This window comes from Eretmochelys imbricata, chromosome 2, assembly GCF_965152235.1.
Source record: "Eretmochelys imbricata isolate rEreImb1 chromosome 2, rEreImb1.hap1, whole genome shotgun sequence".
Taxonomy (NCBI): Eukaryota; Metazoa; Chordata; order Testudines; family Cheloniidae; genus Eretmochelys; species Eretmochelys imbricata.
In genome coordinates, this window is record NC_135573.1 from 160,807,426 (window position 1) to 160,820,720 (window position 13,295).

General features: G+C 41.9%; 1 protein-coding gene across 4 annotated transcripts in view; it reads left to right on the forward strand.

Moving 5' to 3' along the window:
- Positions 1 to 13,295, forward strand: part of TMEM245 (transmembrane protein 245) — a 125,048-nt gene that overhangs the window by 18,887 nt on the left and 92,866 nt on the right. For all 4 annotated transcript variants that reach the window (XR_013345259.1, XR_013345258.1, XM_077810922.1 and 1 more), the window contains exons 5-6: positions 146 to 346; positions 11,449 to 11,618. Coding sequence is in view for 2 of the 4 variants with exons in the window: in XM_077810922.1 (XP_077667048.1) it covers positions 146 to 346; positions 11,449 to 11,618 (371 nt within the window). In the remaining 2 variants the exon portion in view is untranslated. The remainder of the gene's footprint in view (positions 1 to 145; positions 347 to 11,448; positions 11,619 to 13,295) is intronic.

The window sequence follows — 13,295 nt, forward strand, 5'->3', positions numbered from 1 at the left end:
ATTTTTGTTGGGTTATTTGGTGAAGTAGAATTGCACTGCTATGCATTTAGCTGTTAAGACCTTAGGGTAAATGTTGGTGAGTACTAGGTAACCTCCTTCAGTTCAGCAGTAGAAATTAATGTGATAACTTCTACTTCTTTTCTAGAAACAGCAGAAAGTAGGCAACTCTCTCAAGACTCATCCTCTTCGTCCACTTCCGGTGGCAGACACAGGCCTGAGATTGGAGCTTTTCTTAGAAAGAAGAAAACCAGTGATATCTACTTCGTTACACTTGTATGGGCCATTGTCATAGTTCAAATCTGGCTGAACCTCTGGATTGTGCAGTTATTGCCAGTGCCTGTTGCAGGTCATTGTCTAGTTCTTAATAATGCTAGTTAAAATATTACGTACAACACTATTGGATTTTTAGAACTTCTTATTTATGGTTGCACTTAAATACGGATGCTTCATTTGCCTATCGTCAGCCTATTATGAAAATACTATGTGTGGTTGTAGCACAGATTCACTTAATTTATAATTATAAGCAGTTACAGAATGTCTATTGTAGTATCTGGCTAACTTGATATTTCTTAAAAAGAAACTAATAATTAAGAGAGAACATGCTTCTCTGCTGCCTTCATCTCTTAATCAGACAATTCAATGGTAGGTTTGTGTTTCAGTATATTTTGTGGACAGCCACTTTCAAAAATGTGGCCTATTACCAAGAATGATCTTCCTCCAGCACCCAAATGTTTCATGCTTGATACATACATTGGAGAAGAAAAGTAGTTTATAGCTTCCTGTTTTAAAAATAGCCAAAATCAGATATCTTCCAGAGCATTAAGAAACTCCACAGTGAACAGTTATGGAATAACTTTCCCATGAGGGAATTTTTTTCCTAACGCTTGTAAGTTACGGTGAGCTTTTGCAGTATGAACGTTATTCCTTTTAGAAATGGATAGATCACATCCAGTGTAACTGTAGATGTTCTTATATGTTTGACCCTATGCCATTTAACATTTTTCACAATGACATGGATGAAGACAAAGTAGAGATTGGGGGAATGATAAGTCATGAAGCCGACAAGTCACTGATCCAGAGTTTCAGTTTTGTTTTATAACATTCGTATTTCCAATCAGTATAAAGTTATTCTGTTTATTTTTAAAAAACCCTTCCTTTGACAGCCCGGTGGTTCTGGTTTACCCCTATAAAACATAATGATTCACTGTTCTAGATTTGGCTCAGTTTATAATTGCGCTGCCCCCTTTATGACTTAATAAAACTAATAGATAAGGCAGAAGGGACCATTGTGAAAGGAAAAAATGTTCTTGCATTATAGGAAAAGATATTCCTATAGAAAGGGCTTGATTTTCCGAGAGTAGAGAAGGCTGTGACTAAATGCTACTCCATGTTTCAGAAATGTCTTGGTACTGTTAACACTTCCCATTCGGTTCACTTAAACTTCAGAAGAATGATGTTATCTTAGAATTACTTTGTTCCTGGTGGTGGGAATTTTTTTAATAAAAACATAGAAGGGAAAGAAGAATTTTAGTTTAAAAGTTAAACAGAAGACCAGTCGTGAAACATCTGAAACTTAAGTGCAGCATATGTGTGAAAATAAGCTGTCTCTTCTATTAATTTGTTCCCTTGTTCTTCTGTTTTTTTCCCTTTTTATTCTACCCCTGTTGCAGCTCATATTCACTTCCTTTATACTGTTTTAACTTTCTTGCTATGCCTTGTGGATAGCTATTTTTCCTCTTTCCCTAATTTGGATTCTTCTGCTTTCACTAGATTTAATTCTTTTCTGTATTAACAAGGTATGACTGCTATATCACAAATATGCCTGGAGCTTTCTGATATGCTTTTGTCAGTTGTTTTAGGAACTAATGTTTGGGTTTTTTTGTTTTGTTTTGTAAAATTTAGCGTTTTGCAATGTGTGGAATATATTTTTTTTATTTTTGGACCTTTATTGGTACTTCAGTCTTGCAAGAGACTTAATTGTTAATGCAGTACACAAATTTGCCACATGGTGGAGCCAATAGTAAGTAAAAGCAAAGCTTGGAAAAGTTGTAAAATACATTACTCTATTTGTGAGCAAGAGCATAAGCTTACAGAAATGGTTTACAGATAAGTCTTTTGTTGAACTTTGATAAACTCCCTGTAGACATTAAAATTTGACCTTTAGGGCAATGACATTTTGTGTATCTAGATATTTCCAAAAGAAGGCATGTTGTGAATGTTGAGGGTTTATTTTTTGTAGTGTTTGTCAATAGATACTGCATCTAATTTGGAGGAGTTTTTGAATGAACATTATAAGAGTTTTATTAAATATTAACATGATTTGTTAGACTATTAAATTTCAATACTGTTCCAGTGAATAAGGTTTTTAATGTTGTTGCATAGGGGGCTGTGTTGCTACCTATTTCCTTTTAGGATACTGATTTCAATACAACCATTGTTTACCTCAGGATTTTGGTTTGGTGCGTTAAGTGAACAAATTTGAACAAATCTTAGCATTCACTTTTAATTGATCCATTTTATGACATTCAGCATTGCTGCCTTGTGGCAAAACTAATCTACAATAAGAAATAGTCCACAGATGATGGTTCTGTTCACGACTTGATTTTTTAAAAAAAATTGTACTTCAATTTTTGTAAATTAATGGTTCCTGAATGTCAGTCACAGCAATGGGTTGGGTTTTTAAATGGGGTGTGTTAAATGCAAAAAACTGTTTAATGCAGTGTTGAGGCTACAAAGTGAATTAATCAGGAAATGCAGAAGTTTTAAGATTCATATATCAATATTAACTCACATGGTATAATTATTAAAAGTACTTAATCTAAGCAGAGACTAAGTACGAATCACTTTATCTACAATGTGAATTAACATTCTGTGGGAACATAAATTTTTGCACTATTTGATTTGCATTATTTTAAATTGCCAAATTAAAATTTTACTTGCATGAATTTTTGATTCTTCTTCGAGTGATGTCCCTATGTGTGCTCCACTGTAGGTGCGGCCTAGGATTGGAGATTATCAGTGCCTGTCGGACCGCACGTGTGCTCCTCCCCCATCTTGCGCCAGGAGCTCGTAGATAGATAAAGTATCTACGTGTGCATGTAGATAGATAAAGTATAAAAAATATAGCCCTGTGGTCCCCAGTTCCTTCTCTACTGCCTTTGGTCTGGGACAGAATCCACAACAGAGCTCGCTTCTCCTTTTGCTCAGTTAGGTAGTGCCTTGCCTGTTACTTTTTAGTGTAGTTTAGTAGTTATTTCCTCCCTTTTCATCCTCTCCCTATTTTTTTAAAAAAAATTGCTTTTATGCCTTCCTAGTTTTTTTTGTTTCCTGCTTCCTGACCAGGAAGTTTTTTTCCCTCACCTGTATGCCTTTATCTCCCGTGTTTAAGAGGTGCGTTTCCTGCTGGCTTGTCTTCCCGGTAATAGATGGTCATCCACAGGGCATTTGTGCCTGAGAGAGGGACATGTCCTGCAAAAGCGTACTCACTGCCACAACCTCACTACCAGGGTCAGAAAAGGCTGGGACATTCAGTTGCAACTTCTCATGGAGAAATCTCTGCGTCCTGCATCTGACGCTGGCCTGGATGCTTTCCCTGCATGGCTCTCTCACTCCACTAGATTGTTCACCGATCCTCCTTCGCCATGCCCTTCTGAAAGAAAATATTTTCTTTTCTGCACTAAAAATAAAGCAATGAGCTCCCTCATCACCCTCTGAGACACTGCCTGCCAGAACATCATTTCCTGCAAGGTCGATTGCCTGACATCCTTGGAGAGGGGACTGCTCCAGGGCCTGTCTGAGTACCTCAGGTACTGGAGCTAAGGAAAGGTCTAAAGACCCTATCTGGGCAGACCTGCAGCCCTCTGCACCATGTATTAGTGCTGGGGACAGAGACTCAAGACCTTCAAGAACAGTGCCAACCATCGTGACCAAACCAGCTGTGGGTATTGTGCTGCCAGTGTCCATTTCAGCACCGAGCAAATCCTATTCACTGAGCAAGTCCTATTCACCAGGCAAGCCTTCCACACCATCTACTGGCTGCTCAGGAGAATGCATCTCTCCCTCAGCACTGATTACATGTCAGTACTGACAATGCTCCTTCCCTCTCCCCAAGAGTTCCGATATGCCAAGGACTACCTATCTCTGGTGTGCCAGAGTCACCACTGCTCAGGCATGACCTCCCTCCGCTTCAGTCTCTCTCTTTCTGGACTCTCACTGTTCTTCCCTTTCTCCTCCGAGGACGGCACCCCGTTTTCCCAGCGACACAGAGGAGGGTGAGGAGTACTCTATCCCACCCTCATACTTGAGATAGGCACAAAAGACTTCCTCTATGCGTCCTCACTCTCCACAAGCAGACCAGGACCCTGATATCGACCGTCATGGATGCAACCCCATGTGCTGCACCCTCAACATTAGCCTTACTGGGATCCTTGGACCATGTACAGAGCACCGTTTGGGAAACCTCTGGTGAAGCAAAGCTGGAGGCCTACATTTTTGCCTTCTCTGTTAGTCTCTGGACCACAAGAGGCTGAACCTCTCCCTGTAGCAGCTAAGGAGGAAGTACAGGAGGAGGAAATTCTACCACCACTCCACTTCTTTCCCCGATGAGGCTATCATGCCTCCACCTCCTGCTGCTGACTGTAAACATTTCCAGGAGTTGTTTTTCAGGATTCCTTTGGAGGAGGTGAAAGATCAACAACATAAGCTGCTTGGCATCCTGCACACATTTTCCTCCTCCAAAATAACTATGAGGACCTTCTCTATCCTGCCAAAGTGCTCTGGCAGACTCCAGCGTCCATCCCAGCAACCTGCAATGGGTGGACAAAAGATATGTTCCCACAAAAGACTTGGAATTTTTTTTTCTCAACTCACCCCAAATTCCTTAGTCGTCAAGAAAAAGGATGCCAATTCCTCGACCCGCCTGTCATGACAGACTGGAAGCGACTGGATCTGTGTGGCCTCCAATTCTGAATATCCAATTACGAGGCTCTCATGGCTAAGACTGTACCCCAGCTACTCCAAATTACAGGAACTCTGCCAAGATCTTCCTGATAACAAAAAAAGAACAGCTCCAGGTGCTCGTATCTGAAGGACGCCTCTTGGCCCATAGAGCTTTACAAGCCTCTTTGGATTCCACAGATACTGCTGCCTGTTCCATTGTGACTGAGATTGGCATCATGGCTGCACATCTCTGGCCTTCCTAAGGAGGTACAAACCACTGTCTAAGACCTAGCCTGAGGGCCCCAAATTATTTGTGGAGCGTACACTCCCTTCAGGACTCACGGTGGGTGGGATTGCAGGGGAAGTTGATATTTCCTTGGGTGTCTCTTCGACAGTAGAGCGTAAATGCCGAGGGAGCAATGAGTTGCTTACAATACGCTCCCGATTTGGCACTATGATACTCGGTGCTGTCAGCAGAAGTCCCCTACCAAGTACAGACATAAGACTCCTCAAGGGGCTACCTCTCACACACCTTCAACCGAACAACAATTTTGAAGGTGAGCTTGTGACCCTGAGAAGCCTCCCCCTGTACCAGTCACATCAACCATCTCCAGCATCCCACCAGTTTGGCAACCACTTAGCCCCTTTCTTTCCATCGTGAGGGCTAATTGCCTTGGACAAGTGGATTCGAGAGATCAAGGAAGGATGTTCCATCCCTCTTCAGTGATCCTTCTCATGAGCCCATTCTTAAAATTATTGGGGTTCTTCACGAGCTCCATTTGTGTCTATTTGTCAGCCATCATGACCTTTCACTACCAGACAGACAGACACTGTCTTCACCCACCTGCTCAGGAAACATTTCCTGAAGGACTTACAAAATCTTTATCCTCGCGTATAGGATCCAATCCCAGCTTGGGACACCAGCCTCGTCCTACACTCTACTAGACCTCCATTTTAACCAATGGCAACATGGTCCTATGTTCATTTATCTATGTAAACAGCATTTCTTGTTGCTATCACCTCTGCTCGACCGGTTGGCAAAATTGGAGCTCTTTTATGGTATACCTCCTGTACACAGTTTTTCATAAAGACATGGTTACATGACATCCTCATCCCAAATTTTTACTCAAGGTACCATTCTCTTTCCATCTAAATTGCTTTCCCTGCTTCTTTCCAAAGCCGCACAGCAATCAAGCGGAGGCAACATTGCATCATCATCGATCTCTCGATTTTGAGGATAATCTCTACAACAAATTTGCGTATGGGTCCTGAGATGACTCGAGTCTGATCCTGGAACCACAGGTCCGCCTGCAGTAGGTACAGACATTTTTGTTTTTTTTGTTCCCCTCCGGTCCCCCCCGGCCCCTTCCTTCCTTCTCTCAATCTCTCTCTTCAGCTTTGAGGGCAAGGCGCTTCTCCCCGAAGCGGACCACGGCCTGATGGAGGATGTGGTGCTATTGAGGTTGGTTAGTGGTTTGCTCCTCCTAGCTTGTGATCTGCACATCAGTTTTCTTGAGATACACTTTGTGTCTCTGTAGTGTTTCCTCTGACCATCACAGGATCTCTGACCATGGGCGAGCTGAGAGTAGAGCACTTGTTTTGGGAGGCGAGAGTCTGGCATCCCTGCCCAATGTCCAGACCAGCGGAGTTGGTGTATGAGGATCATTGCTTCAATGCTGGTGACATTGGCTTCGGTGACGATGCTGGTGTTAGTGCAGCGATCTTACCACTTGATGCTAAGGAGGCATCGTTGGTGGTACCTCTCCAGACTCTTGAGGTGCTGTTAAGTCACCCAGATTTAGCATCCATAAAGGAGTGTAGGAATAACAGTTGTCTTATAGACCCAGATCTTGGTGTCCTGCTGTAGGTCACGGTTCGTGAAAACATGGAGCAATTTCTCAAAGGAAGCACTTGCACACTGGATCCTGTGCTGGAGCTCACTGTTGATTTTTGCATGTTGAGAAAGTTTGGCTATCGAGGTAGTAGAAGTAGTATTCTATTGTTTCCAAAATCGTAGTGATTCGTGGTGGGTCATGTGCAAGGCCTGAAGCAGGCTGATGGAAAACTTTAGTCTTCTCAATATTGAGTGAGAGTCCTACTCTTCAGTAAGCTTGTGCAAAAATATCACGTGTGGACTGAAGGTCATTCTCAGTGTATGTGAGGGTGGCACAGTCATCAGCATACTGAAGGTCAGTAATGGATGTCCTGAGGACTTCAAGCGGAGAAGTCGAAGATTAAAAACCCGCCCATCCATTCTGTATTTAATGTCAATTCCATTGGGGAGGAGGTTTTTAACAAGGACCAAAATGACTGCTAAATTGATGGAGAACAGGGTTGGGCAATAACGCATCCTTGCTTAATCCCAGTTTTGATGACGAAAGGGTCTATCTCCAAGCCATTACCACTGTTCTCTGTAGTCATCTGATCACCAAAAATCCTTAGGACCTTAATAAATTTTGGAGGTCAGCCAAAACTGGCCAGCACCTTCCACAAGGCTTCGAAATTGACTGAGTCGAAGGCCTTTGTCAAATCGATGAAGGCCGTGTATGGGTCCTGATTTTGCTCCTGAGACTTTTTCCTGGATTTGGTGGGAAATGAAGATCATGTCAGTTGTCCCGCAGGATGGTCTAAAACTGTAAAGATTCTGGCAATATTTCCTCAGCAAAGCAAAGTCATCGGTTTAAGAGGATACGGGCGAGAATTTTCACTGCTGTAGATAGCAAGGCGGTGCATCAGTAATTTCCACATTCCGATTTATCATCTTTCTTAAAGATTGCCTGAAAAAAGATCCTCCTGTCATGCTTTATCAGCATAAAGTTCAATCTCCTTGGTCTTTTTTTACCACCACTTGTTTTTGATGTTGTGGGTTTTCCTTTGGGCTTCGGACTTGGTTGCTTGTATGACTCTTCCTTCTGCTGGTGTAATGTCTTTTTGCCATATGCGATGAGCTTTTTTTTCCTGTCAAGCAGGCCCTGAATCTCAGCATCATTCTTATCAAACCAATCTTGGTGATCATGGGTGACATAGCTGATGGTCTCAGCACGTGCCGAAAGAATGGCAGCCTTTAATCTCTTCCAGAAATTTTCATTATCGTCGTCAGCTGTAGGTATAGTGGAGACCCTGCTGAAGTTTGTCCTGACTCACTATGTGTTGAAGGGACTTGATGCTGAATTTCTTTCTTACTGATTTTGCCTGTTTACGATGCCTTGAAGCGATCTGGAAATTCATGATAGATTTAACAAAGCCATGGTCTGTCCAACAGTCATTGGTTTCATGCATGACCCTTGTGATGCAGACACCCTTCCGATCTTGAACTCTGACAATAACATGGTCGAGAAGGTGCCAGTGCTAGGACAGAGAGTGTCTCCAGGTGGTCTTATACTTCTCACTTTGTCTAAAGATGGTGTTTCTGATGACCAGGCAATGTTCTATGCATTTTCTCAGGAGGAGGACGCTGTTGGAATTGGCCTTTCCTACTCCTCCTTTTCTGATAGTGCCATTCCAGAGGTCTAATTCATACCCGATTCTAGCATTAAAATCTTTGAGGAGAATGATCTTGTTCTCCTTGGGAATATTGGTCAAGATCTATATAGAATTGTTCCTTGATATACTTGTCAACATAGAGTGTTGGAGCCCATGCACTGATGACAGCAGCAGGCTGGTTGTTGCTGAGCTTAAGATGAAGAGTCATAAGATGTTTGTTGATTCTTTCAGGAAGTTCTGTAAGCTGACTGACACTTATTCTTAATTGCAGAACCGACACCATGAGTGCCCCTGTCCTCTGCAGATTTTTCTTTCCAGAAAAAGGTGTAGCCTTCACCACCTCCTGTCAGTTGACCTTCATCCAGGCACCTTGTCTCACTCAGGGCAGTGACGTCAGTGTTTATATCTCACACGTTCTCTGGCGACAATAGCAGTTCTTTCTGGTCATACATTATTTTTATCTGTCAGCATGCGAACATTACATGTAGCAAAATTCACTGTCTTTTTATAGTTCCAACTGCAGGCAGAGTGATCCCACTGGATGCGGTAATCCAGCCAGGAGTGGGTGAGACAGCCTAGGTTTAGGGCATCTTTTCTAGTCTTCTCCCCATGTGTGTTGATCAGAGGGGATCCTAAAGAGGACTGCTCAGTTGCGATAGCTGCTGCCAAATTACACACGTCTCAGTCCAGGTGCCAGACGACCATCCAGCTACCACCACCTACCTATAGATTCATGGTGAGGGACTGCCCAATTCACTAATCCTGTCCCCATCACCTGTCACCGCAGGGCTTGGAAGGTTGGAAAGATGTTATTTCCTGCGGTAGAAGCTTGCATATGATTTCTTTTAATGTGGGGAAGCTGGTATGCCTACAGCAAATGTACGATCATGACAAGGTGGAGGTCTGGGGCCTAGTGGCAGGGAAAGTCCAAGTTGACTAGAGCGCTCCAACTTCGGATCTCAATGGTTGTGAAAGCAGATGAAGGCTGAAGTCCCTCTTCCACCTGATCTACTGTTGAGGACTTGGTGGATTGGACTGTGCTTTGTCTGGGATCTCTCCTCAGACCTGCTCACCTTTGGAGACCCTACCAGGAAAATAGCTCTGAGGATCATTGGAACACTCAAGCTCCTTCACCACAACAAGGTGGCGGTCCCTGAAGAGGCAACATTGCACACCCTGAATGTCAGATGAGCATTAGCTTTCTACATGGACAGAACAAAATCTTTCCATAAATCACCATGCTTATTCTTAACAGCCGAAAGATAAAGGTGTGGCCATCTCTAAGCAACGCCTTTCCAAGTTGATCTTGCAGTATATGCATCTGTCCTACAAACTACACAATTGACAATCTCCTCCTGGAACTAGAGCATATTCCATCCACTAGTTCTTCACCTTGATTGCCTTTCTCAATAGTGTCTCGACTGACATTTTGAAAGTGGCCACATGGGCATCAGTGGACGCTTTTAGCTATCACAGTGCCGTTACTCAGGACGTTGCAGCAGATGCTCTGCTCGGGCACGCTGTCCTATCATCTGCAGTAAATGTCAGTCCGAAGCTCCAGCCTTCCAATTAGGGGCCCTGCTTTCTAATCACCTAAATGGAGCCCCCTTAGGGACATCACTTGAAGAAGAGGAAGGTTACTCACCCTGTGCAGTAACTGAGGTTCTTCAAAATATGTGTGCTCCACTACCTTCTCTCCTCCCCTCTGCTTTGGAGCTGAAACAAGCTCTGCAGCAGAGAAGGAACTAGGCAGGTGGTCGGACGCACAGTGCTATACATATCCTGCTCATGGCATGAGATGCGGGAGGTATGCATCTGTGGTTTGACAGGCACTGCTGGTGAAGGTTTCTGATCTGAGGTGCAGGGGATGCTGCTGCACCTACAGTGGAGCACCCATAAGGGGACACATCTTGAAAAATGTCAGTTACTGCAAAAGATGAGTAACCTCTTTTTTTTTTTTCCCCTAATCCTCTTGTTTTATAAGAGAAACATGGGGTGTTGCAGCTGATACTTGATGTAACTGAGTAAGAGGAATATTGAAGATTTTGAAGAGCTATGAACTCGTTTTGGAGTTGTAGAATTGTATGTCTGTGGTTTTTCCCCTGCCACTCTATTAGTTTTAAAATTTATTTTGTAAAAGAAAAACATGGCACTCGCACTATGGAGTTACAGAATTCTGTACTACAAGTCATAATTAAGTAAAATCATAAGCAGAATTTTTTATTGCACGTTAACTGAAGTGATCATTTTTTTGCTGAACTGTAATTTTACATTTTTTTTTCTAATTTACCTAGCAGCCTAGAGACATATTTGATGTTACAAATCAGCTGTGTGCACAATATATACTTACTGATTTAGTTTTTTTCCATAAAGGACAAGTATTCCTTGTATTTGCCTAATTCAGGCTGTCTATGGATTTTACTGAAAGTTGCCGTAATCATTTTTGAGTTGAGATGCAATTTCAGTTCCAAAGGAGAACTTTTTTTAGAGACTTAAGAGCAAATTAAATCCGGATCGTTATAATGAAAGTTTGGTTGCAAGCTTACATATAACTGTTCCTGTTGTGAACATTATTTCTATAAATAGATGTACACTATTATTTTGCCTAAGAGGAAAGAGAGATTTAACATTATAGAAGGCCTAAAGTTTTAGGAATTCTGAGGGAGAAAAGTTTGCCTTTTGTCAAAGATTTTATTATATTTGTCAGTTATATTATGTGTAGCTACACAATTTAGTGCCATGCTTACAATCTGTGGAATTGCACCTATTTACATCAGACCTTGATATGAACTGTAACCTCCATAATGGTGCTATCGGTCTGGACTTAAAACTTCAGATAGCTGAACATGTTTTTCTGCAAGTAAATGACCACCAGTTTTTAAGAAGTTGACATTTAGTACTGTTTCTGGTGATGAGTTTTTATTAAAACAATTTGATTTTTCTAACTCGCTCTCACAATGGAGTGAAAAACCCTGACATGGTGCACTTCTTAAATCCCTAATCCTTTCTCCCTCTTTTTTATTACAGTTTGGGTTCTTAAAAAACTTGTGGTCCACTTTGGAGTTGTAAACTTCATGGCGAAACGTTGTAGTAGTTGGTGGCATGTTCTGGAAGACTTCGTGAAGGAGCGGCAGGAGGCTCTTGCTCCACGGCCAATCAGAGGACTTGGAAGGGTCATGCTAAAACTTGACAGTAAGGTATTTCAGTTTATTTTCTTAAGCCATAATTCTAAATAAAATTTTCTTTATTCTTCATAAGCTGTGCTCTAGAAAGCTATAACTCTAAAATAAGTGTCTCCCACTCATAAGCACATTGTTCTTCATGTAAAAGTGTATCTTAGGCCTTGACTATGCTTGCTCTCTCGAAGGCTATAGCACGTTTTTAAATATTGTTATAATAATGTTTAGCTCCCTTGGCACTAAGATGATGTCTACATACTAAAAAAAAAAGTAGTTTTTTAAAGTTGTTAACTAACATGATTTTCTACTTGGATGTTAATGGGGATTTCCCATTTTACAATTCTTTTAACTGATGGTAAAGATGATAAACTGAAGGTACATAGGTGTTTGGGGAGGGGAATCCTGATCATGTTAAGCTAACCGTTTTTTAAAAAGCAACTTTTATCATTGTGTAGATAGGACCTAAGCTACTTTAGCTACATTTGTGTTTAAATTGTGCAAAAGCATGATGGTTAAACACAACTGTTCGATAGTGTAGAACAGACCAATGTGGTGGTGGGGAAAAACCTGTGGGGTGAGGGTGGGTTCTCTTGGGAAGATATTGAATATGACATTGCTTATTTTCTTCTGGTTTTCTAAGTCAGTGGGTGCCACATTTCAGGAAAGATGTGCACAAATCCACACATTTGCAAGTCCAGAGGAGAGCAACAAAAATGATTAAAGATGACCTATGAGGAAAGATTGAAAAAATTGGGTTTGCTTAGTCTGGAGAAGAGAAGATTGAGGGGGTGACATTACAGTTTTCAAGTACATAAAAGGTTGTTACAAGGAGGAGGGAGAAAAATGTTTCTCCTTAAGCTCTGAGGATAGGACAAGAAGCAATAAGCTTAAATTGGACATTAGGGAAAACTTTCTAACTGTAATGCCCATACAAAGCACACAAGATCTGTTATAGGGGAGAAGGCAGCATGTGAAAATACAACAGGATGTGCAGTCTCACACCCACACTCACACCCACACACCCTGCAGATGTTCTTTATAGTTACCAGTCTGTCGTAGCTCGAGTCAATCTAATGGCCAGTTAGATTGAGCACAAGTGAGGAGCTGGGCTCTGTCGGTCGTGATCTGAGGCTTTGCAGGACTGAACCCACAGTTCTATGGCAAAACACCCCAGCTGTAAATTTCCACTTTAGTATATGGATTTTGCAGTGTTATTCTGTAATCATTAGTCCTTAAGTGGTGTTAATCTTAGGGTTTTCCACTGTTATCATTCTTTGGTTATTGTCAGGCTTCCCATCGTTATCTCCTATTTGTTGTCTCGCTTTTGGAGGTGCCTGCCTCACCTCTGAGGTCGTCAATGCTGCTAACATGTTTAGCGTTGGATACAATGGATGCTTTCTGATTGTCTCCTGGTGTTTCCAAGTCTCTCGCTTTTTCTTGACCATCTGGACATTTGTGATGGCTTTCACACTCATCCTTAACCATGCACACATCCTTTACTCGCACCAAGCAATTTTACAGAGACTTTCAGACAGGATAACATTTTGGAAAGGATTATATGGTTACTAAAGGGATTACAAAAGAACCTTACATAATTTAGTTTGTAATGCATCCAAGAAGCAAGATCTTATAGCTAATACTGTAATGAAGTCTTATCCTGAAACAAAAGGTGACCATAATCAGCCATAAGGACTA